Below are 14,521 nucleotides of genomic sequence, written 5' to 3' on the forward strand. Positions count from 1 at the left end.
ACATCCTGTAATTTGATTTTGATATAATTTTTTATCTTGATAGATTGAAAATTAACACCAATGAGTTGACTGATGAACATTATCACATAGTTTATACAGAAAATAAAGATGGAATACTACTAACCGCAGCATGTAAGTGTAAAAAAAACCCCAACAACATATGATTTGTACATTTTCAGAATGTGCTTGTTCTATTTTTAAACAAAGAAAACAATCTGAAGTTGTCTTTATTTTTAAGTTATCGTGCCGTGATTGTACCAGTCTGGCCCATATGGGAGTACTTTTTTGCCTATCTCAGCTGCATTCTGGCGGACACCCCTGGACAAGATAAAAAAACAAACCAAAAAATTTCCCCCAGAAGATCTATTGTCTAAAAACAAGCTCTTGAAAAACACTATTCAGGGGATTGTGACTTGTATGAAGTGTATTTGGATATTTTGACAAGAAAATAGAAATATATACTTAATGATATATTTCCAGTGCAATTGTGATTTTAAAATGGGTTTGTCAGATATGACTTGAAGCAGTTTAAAACTGTGCTTTTTAAACTTAGATTTCAACTTTATTGATCCAAAAGGGAAATAAACACACATTGTTCCAAGCAACTAATGAGCGTTGCGTGATCTACTGTGTCGAATGCAGCAGTTAGAGCTAAAATAATTAAAATTACTGAATCTCCAGAGTCAGGGCATATTAAAAAGGTCGTTAAAAACCCTTAAAAGTGTATATTCGGTGCTATTAAAGGCTTTCAAACCTGACTGAAAAACATCAAGAATACAGTGCAAATCAAGATAGGATTGTATTTGTAAAAGCAAAGCTTTCTGTAAAATCTTTTGAACAAAAAGAAGCTTCAAAGTGTGTCTAAAATTCGATAATATTCTAGTTTAGTTATTATTTACAATCAATATTCCTGAAAGTCAACCGACTCGTAAAAGTCCCAAATTTCCCACACAGGCGTGGACCATGAACGTTACATAACAGGTGCTTATCAAGTTCGTCCGCGTGTTAGCTGAAACGAGGTTGTAACATATAAAGTCGCGGTAAATGACCACTTTGACAGCTTTTCGTGTTTCGTTTGGTTAAGTTGGTGTCCCATTATCGTAGTTGAGGTCGATTGTGGTACTGAATAAACACCAGTTTGTGTACTTGTGACCAGTGTTGGGACGGTAACGGTTTCGGCGGTAACTAGTAATCTAACGCGTTATTTTTTTATATTCAATAACTCAGTTACCGTTACTACGTGATGCGTTACTGCGTTATTTTACGTTACTTTTTATGTAGTATCGGCTAGAAACTGAGGATCTGAGTGTGTTTTATTCCAGCGAAGCAGAGACGTGCTTCTGATTCTTCCTCTGCGCTCTCTGTGTGTGCGTGTGACTGTGTGTCTGAGTGTGGGGAGGGGGGTGCGCAATACAACCTTTGGCCAACAAAAAAGTAACCACAGAACACTATACGCTAGAGATGCGCGGTTTGCGGACACAACCGCGGAGTCCGCGGATTATCCGCGGATCGAGCGGATGAAATTAAAAACAATAAGATTTTATCCGCTCGCGGGTCGGGTCGGGCGGATTAATTAGATATTTTTTTTATTTTTTTATTTTTTTTGCGGGTGGCAGTTAAACCAATTCGGAAATATATATACATAGTTAAATGTTGTTACCCACATACGAAAAACGAGCAGGCACCTGCTGCATATGCCACAACAGAAGAAAAAAAAAGAAAAGAGATGGACACTTTTACGGAGCGGAGAAGGGACGCCTCGCCGGGGTCCGGGACCGAGGCCCCTTCCCCCGAGAGGGCCCCACCGGGAGCCGTAGCTGAGGCGATCCGCGAGAAGGGCCCGACGCACGTCCAGGGTCACTACCGCGCCCACCGCACCGACACCCCGCCTCGTCCGCTTTCGCAGTGCGCTCACGAAAGGGGTGGGGCTCACCCTGGTTGATATAGAGAGCAGGACGGTGGCCATGGAATTTCATTTAAGGTTTGTGATAAACCATCAAACTCATTCGTTAAAAGGACTCTATAGTAATATAAAGCAAATTTTTCTGGACATTATCATGCAAGAAAAGTTTATTTTTGGGATCGCGATCACCGCGTAATGATTTTTAAAGGTTGCATTACATTATTAACTGTCCCATGTGATCAGCCAGTGCGATTGGAAGTCCATGCTCAATTATTGCCTCCGTAAATAAAACTTCGGCATTTATCACATCCAAAGAATCTGTTTGGGCGACGAAAAACGTTGAAAGTTTTCCACTTGTATCGCTAGCAACGGCATTAGACTTGTGTTTTTTTGTCCCAACGTGGTCTTTTACATCGCTAATTCCTCCGTGTCCGATCGAAAAATCTTGTCTGCACAAGGTGCAATTCGCGTAGTTTTCACCCTTTTTTTTTTTTTTTAAATTAATATTAGATATATAACAACGGGCGGATGGCGGGCGGGTGCAGTTCTGATCAAACGTTACATCGGGTGGATGGCGGATGGTTGACGACTTTCTGACGCGGTTGCGGATGAAATAAATTGCCTATCCGCGCATCTCTACTATACGCCTATACGGTATAGTGTTCTGTGGTTACTTTTTGGTTGGCCAAGCGGACGTGACGACAGGCTGTCCCCACTCAGATCCGCACAGACCGGGAGGGGGCGTGCCTTAAGTCCGGCTGGAAATCGGCAGAAATTTGGAGAATGGTTGTCCCAGGGAGAGGCAGTGAAATTCGGGAGGGTTGGCAAGTATGAGATATTCTCACTTCTTTTCTTTTGTCGAGCACAAAGAAAAGAACATTTTAGTTAAATGTAAGTTGTGTCTTGGATCAAAGATCCCGTCTACTGCCCAAAACAACAATTCAATCAATCAATCAATCAATCAATCTTTATTTATATAGCCCTAAATCACAAGTGTCTCAAAGGGCTGCACAAGCCACAACGACATCCTCGGTACAAAGCCCACATACGGGCAAGGAAAAACTCACCCCAGTGGGACGTCGATGTGAATGACTATGAGAAACCTTGGAGAGGACCGCATATGTGGGTAACCCCCCCCCCTCTAGGGGAGACCGAAAGCAATGGATGTCGAGTGGGTCTGACATAATATTGTGAGAGTCCAGTCCATAGTGGATCCAACATAATAGTAAGAGTCCAGTCCATAGTGGGGCCAGCAGGACACCATCCCGAGCGGAGACGGGTCAGCAGCGTAGAGATGTTCCCAGCCGATGCACAGGCGAGCGGTCCACCCCGGGTCCCGACTCTGGACAGCCAGCACTTCATCCATGGCCACCGGACCTGTGCCCCCCCCCCCCTCAAGGAAAAGGGGAGCAGAGGAGAAAAGAAAAGAAACGGCAGATCAACTGGTCTAACAGGGGGGCTATTTAAAGGCTAGAGTATACAAATGAGTTTTAAGATGGGACTTAAATGCTTCTACTGAGGTAGCATCTCTAATTGTTACCGGGAGGGCATTCCATAGTACTGGAGCCCGAATAGAAAACGCTCTATAACCCGCAGACTTTTTTTGGGCTCTGGGAATCACTAATAAGCCGGAGTTCTTTGAACGCAGATTTCTTGCCGGGACATATGGTACAATGCAATCGACAAGATAGGACGGAGCTAGACCGTGTAGTATTTTATACGTAAGTAGTAAAACCTTAAAGTCACTTCTTTCAATTCAAATCTGCCTGGTTAGGCTCTGTGTATGTCACGTGTGCCTTCCTTAGGTGAAGCCAGCTTTACAGCTATGTTGTTGATTGATTGATTGATTGATTGATTGAAACTTTTATTAGTAGATTGCACAGTACAGTACATATTCCGTACAATTGACCACTAAATGGTAACACCCAAATAAGTTTTTTAACTTGTTTAAGTCGGGGTCCAGATACAGATATATACTATCAAATATATACTAACATCATAATACAGTCATCACACAAGATAATCATCAGGGTATATACATTGAATTATTTACAATATTTACAATCCGGGGTGTGGGATATGGAGGGGGGGTTAGGTTTGGTTGGTATCAACACTTCAGTCATCAACAATTGCATCATCAGAGAAATGGACATTGAAACAGTGTAGGACTGACTTTGTAGGATATGTACAGCAAGTAGTGGACACAGAGAGAGAGATCAGAAAGTATAAGAAAAAGTGTCTACATTTGATTATTTACAATCCGAAGAGGTATTATGTGGAAGGGAGGGTGTTAGTTTAGGGTTGCAGTTGCCTGGAGATGTTCTTTTGGTGCGGTTTTGAAGGAGGATAGAGATGCCCTTTCTTTTACACCTGTTGGGAGTGCATTCCATATTGAAGTGGCATAGAAAGAGAATGAGTTAAGACCTTTATTAGTTCGGAATCTGGGTTTAACGTGGTTAGTGTTAGTGTTATTATGCTGTTTGTTACTTATGCAGTGTTGGGACTAACGCGTTACAAAGTAACTACTACTTTTCTTTTGTCGAGCACAAAGAAAAGAACATTTTAGTTAAATGTAAATTGTGCTTTGGATCAAAGATCCCATCTACTGCCCAAAACAGCAATTCAAATCTGCTGAAACAAGCTACATAAGCAACATGCTTCGACGAAGCTAGTAAAGAGAGACAGAGACTCTGATGCCACTTCACCTCCACCACTTAAGGATTAACTCTGCCTCTGCTCATCATCATTCACCGCTGAAGGTACACACACACTGTCAATCAATGTTCCCTCTAATTGTTGATGTGTGTGAGCAAACGCAAAAACTCCCTGAGCATTGAGTGGAGCCCATGTGAGCAACTTTAGACGTGCACACTGTGGCTACACCAGCAGCACACCTGTCCCAAACCTCACTAAATAACAAGTTCAATCTCCATCCATCCATCCATTTTCTACCGCTTGTCCCTTTCGGGGTCGCAGGAGCCTATCTCAGCTGCATTCGGGCGGAAGGCAGGGTACACCCTGGACAAGTCCCCTCCTCATCACAGGGCCAACACAGATACACAGACAACATTCTCTTATTATTATAATCAAATGACAGCAGTCATTTCCATTTCTAATATAAGTGTTTAGGCCCACTTACAATGACAATAACAACAAATATTGTTTTTCATAAACTGTGTACTTGTATTGTTTGTCTGGGTGGAGGTCCTGCTTTGGAAATAGTTTGTACCCCTTAAAACATTCACATGTTGCACAATGAGATGTAAGCAGGGGATCATGTGTACATTCCTGCAACTTCCTGTTTGTAAAAAATATATTTTTATTAGTATTTATTTAATATACTAACAGCATTTAATGATTAATATTTATAAAATAAGATTCTAATAAATGACACTAGAATAAGCACACATTTGATTGGTAAATCATAGTGTAACGACCTGGAATTACACTTTATGTGTGGTGTTGGAGTTGTCCGACTTTTTGTGTGGCTGTAAACGCATCACTGGCTCAGTGCCATATGTGCAAGTGTTGGCGCACGTGAGAAAGAGCGAGCGGCAGCTGTTGATAAAACAAAGTTACTTTTGGTCTGGTTTGTACTGCAGAAAATGACCACTTTTGCTAGATATCATTTTTTTTACTAATGTTTTGGTGATGTGTTTATGGCCGACAATAAAGAGTTTTGCTCAGTAAAGTGATGGATGGAATTCATGTCCTCAAAGCGTCTCGACAGACGTTACAATATTTGAACAATGATGACGAAAACGGTTTTCTCTGTCGTGTCCGTGTCGTGTCGAAAATTGTTATGCGCTTATTTTTTTATTTGATTTTGTGCGTGGCATAGATTTGCCGTGCGCAGAGGACGCTGGAGCAGTGCACAATTGCACAGGCGCGCTCCTGAGAGGGAACGTTGCTGTCAATTCTCTTATATACTCTTTCATTCTAGACTTCTAGAGTGTTTGATTATCACATCACTCTAAATGTATAGACTATAAAGTTCACAAACATAAAGAGGGATCCTAGTGGGCCAGGCCAATTTGTCCTTATCTCTAAACTAAAACTGGGGAAATGTGGAGAGTCTTCTGGGCTTCAGACATGATTTTGTATCAGAATTACTTGAGGAAGAAAATGCCTGGTTAGGCTTTGTGTATGTAGTGTGTGCCTTTCTTGCTTTACATCTATGCTGTTATTATGCTGTTTGTTACTTATGTACGTTATGTTGCAGCTATTTAAAATAGTTTTGTCAATTTGTTCTGGCCAGAAACAAATTGGTCTTTGTAACATATCTTTGTCTTTGTGTGTTGTATGTAGAGCACATTGCTTAGCAGAGTTCAGTGATGCAAATGCATGTCAAGTTGATCAACAGATTGTATTATTCTCCAGTGCAATAACAGTACTGAAATGAAGGCTAAAAGGGCATTAATGGGAGGTTTAAAAAAAAGAAGTAGAAGAAGTAACTAAATAGTTACTTTTCACAGTAATGCATTACTTTTTGGTGTAAGTAACTGAGTTAGTAACTGAGTTACTTTTGAAATAAAGTAACTAGTAACTGTAACTAGTTACTGTTTTTCAGTAACTAACCCAACACTGCTTGTGACTAACAGTTAGCCTGGTGGCTAACAGATAGCTTGGTGGCTAAATGCTAGCTTGGTGGCTAAATGTTAGCATGGTGGCTAAATGTTAGCATGGTGGCTTAATGTTAGCATGGTGGCTTAATGTTAGCATGGTGGCTAATTGTTAGCTTGGTGGCTAATTGTTAGCATGGTGGCTACATGTTAGCAAGGTGGCTAACTGTTAGCTTGGTGGCTAAATGTTAGCATGGTGGCTAACAGTTAGCTTGGTGGCTAAATGTTAGCATGATGGCTAACTGTTAGCTTGATGGCTAATTGTTAGCATGGTGGCTAAATGTTAGCATGGTGGTTAAATGTTTTAAATTGGTGGCTAACGGTGAGCTTGGTGGCTATCTCGAAGAAAAATTGGACTAATGGTTTTTATTAGACATGATCTTGAGAAATTAATCCACGCTTTTATCTCGACTCGTCTTGATTATTGTAATGCCCTGTATGTTGGCATTAGCCAGGCCTCCCTCGCCCGCCTGCAGCTCGTGCAGAACTCTGCTGCTCGTCTGCTAACACAGACCCGCAGACGTGAGCACATCACCCCTATTTTAGCGTCCCTTCACTGGCTCCCTGTGCGTTACCGAATACATTTTAAACTCCTTTTATTTGTTTTTAAATGTCTAAACAACCTCGCGCCAACCTATCTCTCCGACCTCCTTCAGCCTTACTGCCCCACCCGATCCTTAAGATCAGCCGATCAGCTGCTGTTGACGGTCCCTGACACAAGGCTGAAGCTTAGAGGTGACAGAGCTTTCGCCGTTGCTGCTCCCAAGCCCTGGAACGACCTACCCCTGAGTGTTAGACAAGCCTCCTCTCTTCCTGTTTTTAAATCTCTCTTAAAAACATACTTTTATTCCATGGCTTTTAACACTGAGTGATATCCATCCTGCAATGGCGCCCCATAATACACCTGCTGTGATCCTGTTTTTATGTTTTTATGTTTTTATTAATTCTATTTTAATTATTTATTTTTTATCGTGTTCTGTTTGTGTTGTGTTGTGTTTGCTCGGTACTCGTTTTATCTTTTAACCTGCTCATTGTACAGCACTTTGGCTACCCCTGTGGTAAATTTTAAATGTGCTCTATAAATAAAGTTGATTTGATTTGATTTGATTTGATTAACGTCTGGGTGAGTGTTGATCGTCAACCATGTTATTTTATGAACATTTAAACCATAATATTATCAGTGTAATTGTTAATTATATGCTGTTATTTGATGCTGTCACAGTGGAAGAGCTATCCTGGTTATAATGGATGAGTTCCTGACGTCTGGACTCTGCGTTGCTCATCACTTCAACACAACAGTGAGTATTGACAGCACCAAGAAGCTCCGAAAAACCTCAGGTAAGATTTAGCTTCGTAAATACTTCAAACGAGGAGTAAAATCAAGCGCTGTGTTTGAGTAAAGTGAAACTGACTTCTGCTCATTGTAAATAGTTTTATGCTGTTAGGCCCCGTTTAAGGTTATCCAGGGTAAATCACACCTAACCTTATCCGTGTCCACACACAACAATGCCACCGTTTAAGACCCCCGCCCCCCTCCGTCCGCCGGCGCAACGCGACCTAGTACGCAAGCGCGGGAGAAAAAATAATACAAAAATCCACCTGAGCGTCCATCTGCTCCAAGCTCTCCAGTAGATGACTTTACTTCACTGTGAAGTTGTTATTTAAAAGAGATATATTATAAATAGTTTGCTGTGCATTTTACATTTGTTTGCTGTGTTTTGTGTGCACGTTTTTAAATCAAAATGTATCTCCTTTGAACAATATCCAGTGTTGTGGTATTTCAATTAACTAGAATCCAGTGTGCTGTGGGGCCCTATTGTAGTGAATAACACATGAGCCAATACATGAATCAAATCTTTAATCGACATGAGAAAGTAGACAATGCGATAAAGAACATTTTACAACAATTACAACAATTAAGCTAGACATCTAAATATCTGGTCAGGACACTCCTCGCTCTTTTGCCTTCACCTTAATTTTCCATTTTTGCAATCCAGCCTGTGCTTGGAGGCTGAAAATGGCGGTCGTACTCCAAGGCGGCAACCACGGACTGCTCGTTAAGTGACTCCTTCATGGTTTCATAGCATACTTGTCAACCTTGAGACCTCCGAATTCGGGAGATGGGGGGTGTGTGTGTGTGTGTGTGTGTGTGTGTGTGTGTGTGTGTTGGGGGCAGGGTTGGGGGGGGTGGGGTTGAGGTGCAGGCAGCATATCTCTGCCCCTTTGAGCTTTTCTGGATGAAATTAAATTATTTTTTCCAATCATTTTGGAACTTGCAAGCGTACTTCTTCTTACTCGTCGTCGCCATGTCTCTTCTTCGTTCTTCTGCTTCGTCTCCTTCTTGTTGTGTGTGCAGTTGTGCACTGAGATCCAAAAGCTGTAGATGTTATTGTAGCGTCCCGGAAGAGTTAGTGCTGCAAAGGATTCTGGGTATTTGTTCTGTTGTGTTTACGTTGTGTTACGGTGCGGATGTTCTCCCGAAATGTGTTTGTCAATCTTGTTTGGTGTGGGTTCACAGTGTGGCGCATATTAGTAACAGTGTTAAATTGTTTATACGGCCAACGTCAGTGTGACGTGTATGGCTGTTGACAGACTATGCCTTGCGTTATCATTAAACCAATAAAAGATCATACAACGTGTCAGCATTTATTGACATCGTCGAGTAAAGATTATTGTTAAACTCGTCCAATGCTACTTTATTATGTGACTGGTCCGGCACGCTGTTTATATGGAGGAAAAGCGGACGCCTGGACAGCATGCGGCTGTTAAGGGGTGAAGGTTTCAGGTGAGAGAGGACGTTAAAGGCAGTGCCTTTAAGGCATGCCCCTAATATTGTTATCCGGGTGGAAATCGGGAGAAATTCGGGAGAATGGTTGCCCCGGAAGATTTTCGGGAGGGGCACTGAAATTCGGGAGTCTCCCGGGAATATCGGGAGGGTTGGCAAATATGCTTCACAGTATTTATGGAGTACAAAACAGGCATACACAACGAATGGTAGTTCAGTCTGGTTAATGTCCTTGGGGCGGCGCAGTGAACCAAAGCATGCCTTCAGTCGTTCAAACTTGCACAGAGAATACCCAAAGTATTGTTGTTGTGGGTATTCTTTTGTGAGATATGGCGTCAGGGGATAAGCTGGGTCACCCAAAAAAAAAAACAGGGACCGGATCTTCATCTTCCAGCAGTTGTTTGGGACACGAGGGGATGGTTCCATCTTTCTAATGGCGGAGTTAGCGAAGATGCGGGCATCATGCACGCTGCCTGGCCATTTCACAGTCACATCCATGAAGGGACAAAGTTTTTCGGTAAGTAGAATCACAGCTGACTCTGACTTTCGAAAATTCTCTTGCCGTCTGAGATGTTTTGTATCCCAAATAGCTGCAACCGCGCGTTTCCTTCACTTAAGGTACTCATGATTTCCACAAGCGTCTGAAAATTTAGAAGAAGGAGAAACACGGGCATGTCTGAATGACTAGCTTCCATCTTTCCAGTGGTTAGCTCCGGTTGTTATGAAGCTGGCTGTGGCGCGTTCTTTCTGACATCACTTAAATGATAAATGATAAATGGGTTGTACTTGTATAGCGCTTTTCTACCTTCAAGGTACTCAAAGCGCTTTGACACTACTTCCACATTTACCCATTCACACACACATTCACACACTGATGGAGGGAGCTGCCATGCAAGGCGCTAACCAGCACCCATCAGGAGCAAGGGTGAAGTGTCTTGCTCAGGACACAACGGGCATGACGAGGTTGGTACTAGGTGGGGATTGAACCAGGGACCCTCGGGTCGCGCACGGCCATTCTTCCATTGCGCCACGCCGTCCCTTCCTGTGTGGGGCGCGGTCTTTCTGACTTCACTTCCTCTCCGAACTCAGTTTGTAAACGATCAATGAGTCCATACAAAGCTAAGTGCCAAAGATTCAAGAAATACACGGCGCACTTACCCGTGTAAAAATTTGTCCGAGGAGGGGGACCTTAAACCCTGGTTTAGTGTGGCTGAAACGGGGCTTAGGCTAAATAATTATTCGTTTAAGGGGTTATCTGGCTTAGCCCCCGTTTACACTAAGCCGGATAAAGTTATCCAGGGTAAATCACACCTAACCTTATCCGTGTCCATCTTTTAAGACCCCCGCGTCCCTCCGTCTGCCGGCGCAACGCGACCTAATGCGCATGCGCAACGCGACCTAATGCGCATGCGTGGAAAATGCACACGTCATAGTCAAATCCAGTGTTGCTTTGTGTGCAAGTTTTTAAATGTAACTTATCTGAACAATATCCAGTGTTGTGGTATTTCAATTAACTGGAATCTAGTGTGCTATGGTGCCCTATTGTAGTGAATCACACCTGAGACTTCATAAATTAATCAAATCTTTATTAGACACGTAAACAATGTGATAACGAAGATTTTACATCAATCAAACTAGGGATGTAGATATCTGGTCAAGACACTCCTCACTCTTTTGCCTTCACCTTCATTGGCCATTCCTTTTTGGTGACTTTATATACTCCGGACCTAGATGTTGAGTCCGCGACATACATGGTGGACAATAGCTGATACAGTCTGCTTTGCCAGTGCAAATGCATTCGCTGTTTTACGTAGTTAGTTTTTGTAGTCTACAGTTTTCCCTCGACGGCCAGGTAATACAAAGCACACGCAACATTTTTTTTATCACATCCACGGGAGTCCGCATTCTCGTTGACTCTCCTTCGACAAATGGACAAAGTTTTTCGTGCATTCGAAAGTTCTCTTGCCGTCTGAGAAGTGTTGCATCCGAAATAGCTACAATCGCTTTCTCTTAAGGTATTCATGTGGGATTTCCACAAGCGTCTGTACATGTAGAAGAAGGAGAAACACAGCATTTCTAATTGACTCGCCTTTATATTTCCAGCGGTTAGCTCCAAGCTATGAAACCGCTTTATTTCTGGCTGTGGCGTGTTCTTTCTGACGTCACTTCCTGTGTGGGCCAGTTCTTTCCGGCGTCACTTCCTCTCCGAACTCAGTTTGTAAACGATCAATGAGTCCATACAAAGCTAAGTGCCGGAGATTCAAGAAATACACGGATGACTTTCCCGTGTAAAAATTTGTCCGAGGAGGGGTACCTTAAACGATGGTTTAGTGTGGCTGAAACGGGGCTGAGGCTAAATAATTATTCGTTTAAGGGGTTAAACGCCTTAGTGTAGACATAGCCTTAATGTGTGTGCCGTATCAAACATGTAAAATAAACTAAATGGGTTCATAGACAATGCATGAAAATATTGTGATAATATGGTAACACATTTTGACTTGTTGAAGTGGAACTGCACTTTTTTTTTAGAATTTTGCCTATAGAATAGAATATAATAGAATGCTTTTTATTGTCACTATACACAAGTACAATGAGAATAAAAATAACTCCAGTATCAGTGCGACAGTCTACAAAATATGCAAAACATAGGAAGAAAAGAAAAAGAAAAAGAAAAATAGTGCAAAAGGAGTTAAGGTGCACAGTCCAGTCCTGAGAACGATTTATGTTCACTGTGTTATTTACAGGAAATAAATATTATACTATATACATATATACAGAAGCATTCAGATTGTGGGTGGAAAGTAAAAATTGCACACAGAGAGGTGCTAAACTATAAAGTCAGTGCCAATGAGAGTTCACCGTAGTTATGGCTTTAGGGAAAAAACTGGACTGAGTCTGTTTGTCTTAGACCTGATGACCCTGTAGCGCCTTCCTGAGGGCATCAGGTCAAACAGGTCAAAGCTCGGGTGAGAGCTGTCCTTGATAATGTTCGTAGCTCTGCTGAGGCAGTGGGAGGTGTAAATGTCTATCAGGGAGGGGTCTATCATTCACAATCCTTATGCAAGACAAGAACACATACGTTTTTCCTTTTTTATGCATTCTAACTAGTAAATAAACGCTAGCAAAAGTCGGCTAACAATGGAGTTAACGGGAGTTGCTCTATTCCTCAGATAAATCGCTCTAAAACCATCTAAACAAAGTGTTTTATACAAATGTGCTAACATTCATAATAGCATGTAATATTTACGTAATTTGCTAAATTTAAGCATATGGCGGCATATTAATTTCACAGAAGCATCACGTTTGCTTTTCCATTCAACAACAACACTACTATTCATGCAGACTTCATGAGAGATAATGACTAATTTTGGACAAATGATGATCCAGAAACTTATACTGTATATTTGAGCCTGAACTTAAGGAGAATGAGAAGCTGTGTGCTAAACAGAGCCAGCTTCAGTGAAACCCTAAACATCATGTAGCATTATTGCTTACTTACTGTCCAATGTCTGCTCTCTCTGGAATGTTTATATCGTCCCGTTTAGATGAAGATTTAATCATAATCTTCACAAACATAAGAAAAAAAGGTGGCTACAAACAAGTGTTTTTTTAGTTTCTTTCTTGCCTATCTGGGTATAGTTTGGATGTCAAAGTTGACCAACTTCTCGATTTATGTCCACAACCTTCCACTATCCAGGTGAAAGGCATGATTTATGGTCTTGAATTAACTTTCACCAACGCTGCTAAAAATAGTTTTTCTGAGTAAGCGCTTATAATAACAATACTGCTATTACTTGGTTAATATTCAAGACATGTATATTAAGTATTGTTGACGGTTTTTGGATGTTTTTTTTTTTAGAATGCTTAATTGGCGCAATAGTGTACTCCCATTAGCTGCATTGTTAGCCACCTCGTACTTGCCGTATTTCACGAGTTAGGATGCATTAGAAAAAGAAAAATATATGTGTTCTTGTCTTACATAGTGATTGTGAATCAGATTCATTGGCCAAGTATGTTAAACACACAAGGAATTTGATTTGGTGGTGTGTGCTCTCTTTGTTTAATGCAAGAGACAATGAAAAACTCCCAAAAAGTGCAGTCACCCTTTAAAGTTAAAGCGGTTTAGAGAAAATAAAGACAAGAATAAACATTCAAAGCGAAAGCGCATTGCTCACCTAAAAAGGCAGAAGGCGAGACAGTTCCGTTACTCCTAGCCACCATCACGCTGATGCCCGTCTCCACAAATGGCACAGAGAAGTCGATAATTTCGGAGCGTTCTTCGTTGATGGTCAGTGAGCCGATGGCCATGTCCGCACGCTTGTAGAAAACCTGTAGCAGCACAAAATGTATTTTTAATTAACAATGTAGTCCCTTAAGGCGTGTTGATCTCTTGTGGGTGGCGGTCGTCCTGCCGAGCGCAACTCTGCCTTTTAACCTTTCCATTGTAAAGCTTCCTTTAATCCATAATCCATGACAATGTTTTACACAACGTAGTAGGAGGTGGCTTTGTCCCTGTTACATAAAGCTGGCCAAATGTTACTCACAGGAAGTAGAACTAATCGCTGAAGAAGGTCACTCTTGGTTTAAATCATTCTTTGCTTTTGGGGGGAAAAAAGTCTTACCTCTCCGATCATCCCGTTCCAAATTCCGCGGACCAGTTTGCCGTGTTTACCGTTGGTGACCAGGTAGAGGTCATAGGAAAACTTGATGTTGCGGGATAACTTCTTAAGGATGTCGATGCAAAATCCTTTGCAGCACAGCTTGGTGTAAGGTTCAGTGTGGCCCACGATGCTGGAAAACGCAGAGTTAAAGGTGTCATTTGGAGGTTCACCTGATTGCTTCCCTGCTCACTTCTGACAAATGAGGCTTGTCGGTGCAAGCGGGGAAAGTCTTTAATTACTTTTTCCAATCGATTCATGGAATGGATCCAGCACAAGTTATTAACAAATAAAGGTAAGCCGCGTAGTTGTAATGTGCCTGGTAACCATATTCATAACTTTGCCCTAGTGAGGTACAACACAATAAACCCGTCCTTCTCAAATAGTGGGGCAGGTCCCCCTTGGGGGGGGCGCAGTGCGATGACAGATGACAGTGGTGGCACGTGCAACCCCAGGGAACATGCTTTTTTTTTTTTCCTTATCGGCGTATTATGGATACCCTCAAACAATGTTCCCTCTAATTTTCCATATGCGTGAGCATACGCCAAAACTC

The 14,521-nt window shown here is 41.9% G+C and overlaps 1 protein-coding gene across 1 annotated transcript in view; it reads right to left on the bottom strand.

The window, feature by feature from the left end:
* grin2ca (glutamate receptor, ionotropic, N-methyl D-aspartate 2Ca) overlaps nucleotides 1–14,521 on the bottom strand; it is a 138,926-nt gene that overhangs the window by 38,466 nt on the left and 85,939 nt on the right. The window contains exons 6-7 of the mRNA XM_061981447.1: nucleotides 13,933–14,101; nucleotides 13,486–13,639 (exon numbers count right to left, since the gene is read on the bottom strand). Of these exons, the coding sequence (XP_061837431.1) occupies nucleotides 13,486–13,639; nucleotides 13,933–14,101 (323 nt within the window). The remainder of the gene's footprint in view (nucleotides 1–13,485; nucleotides 13,640–13,932; nucleotides 14,102–14,521) is intronic.

Source organism: Nerophis lumbriciformis, linkage group LG24 (genome assembly GCF_033978685.3).
Source record: "Nerophis lumbriciformis linkage group LG24, RoL_Nlum_v2.1, whole genome shotgun sequence".
Classification (NCBI taxonomy): Eukaryota; Metazoa; Chordata; class Actinopteri; order Syngnathiformes; family Syngnathidae; genus Nerophis; species Nerophis lumbriciformis.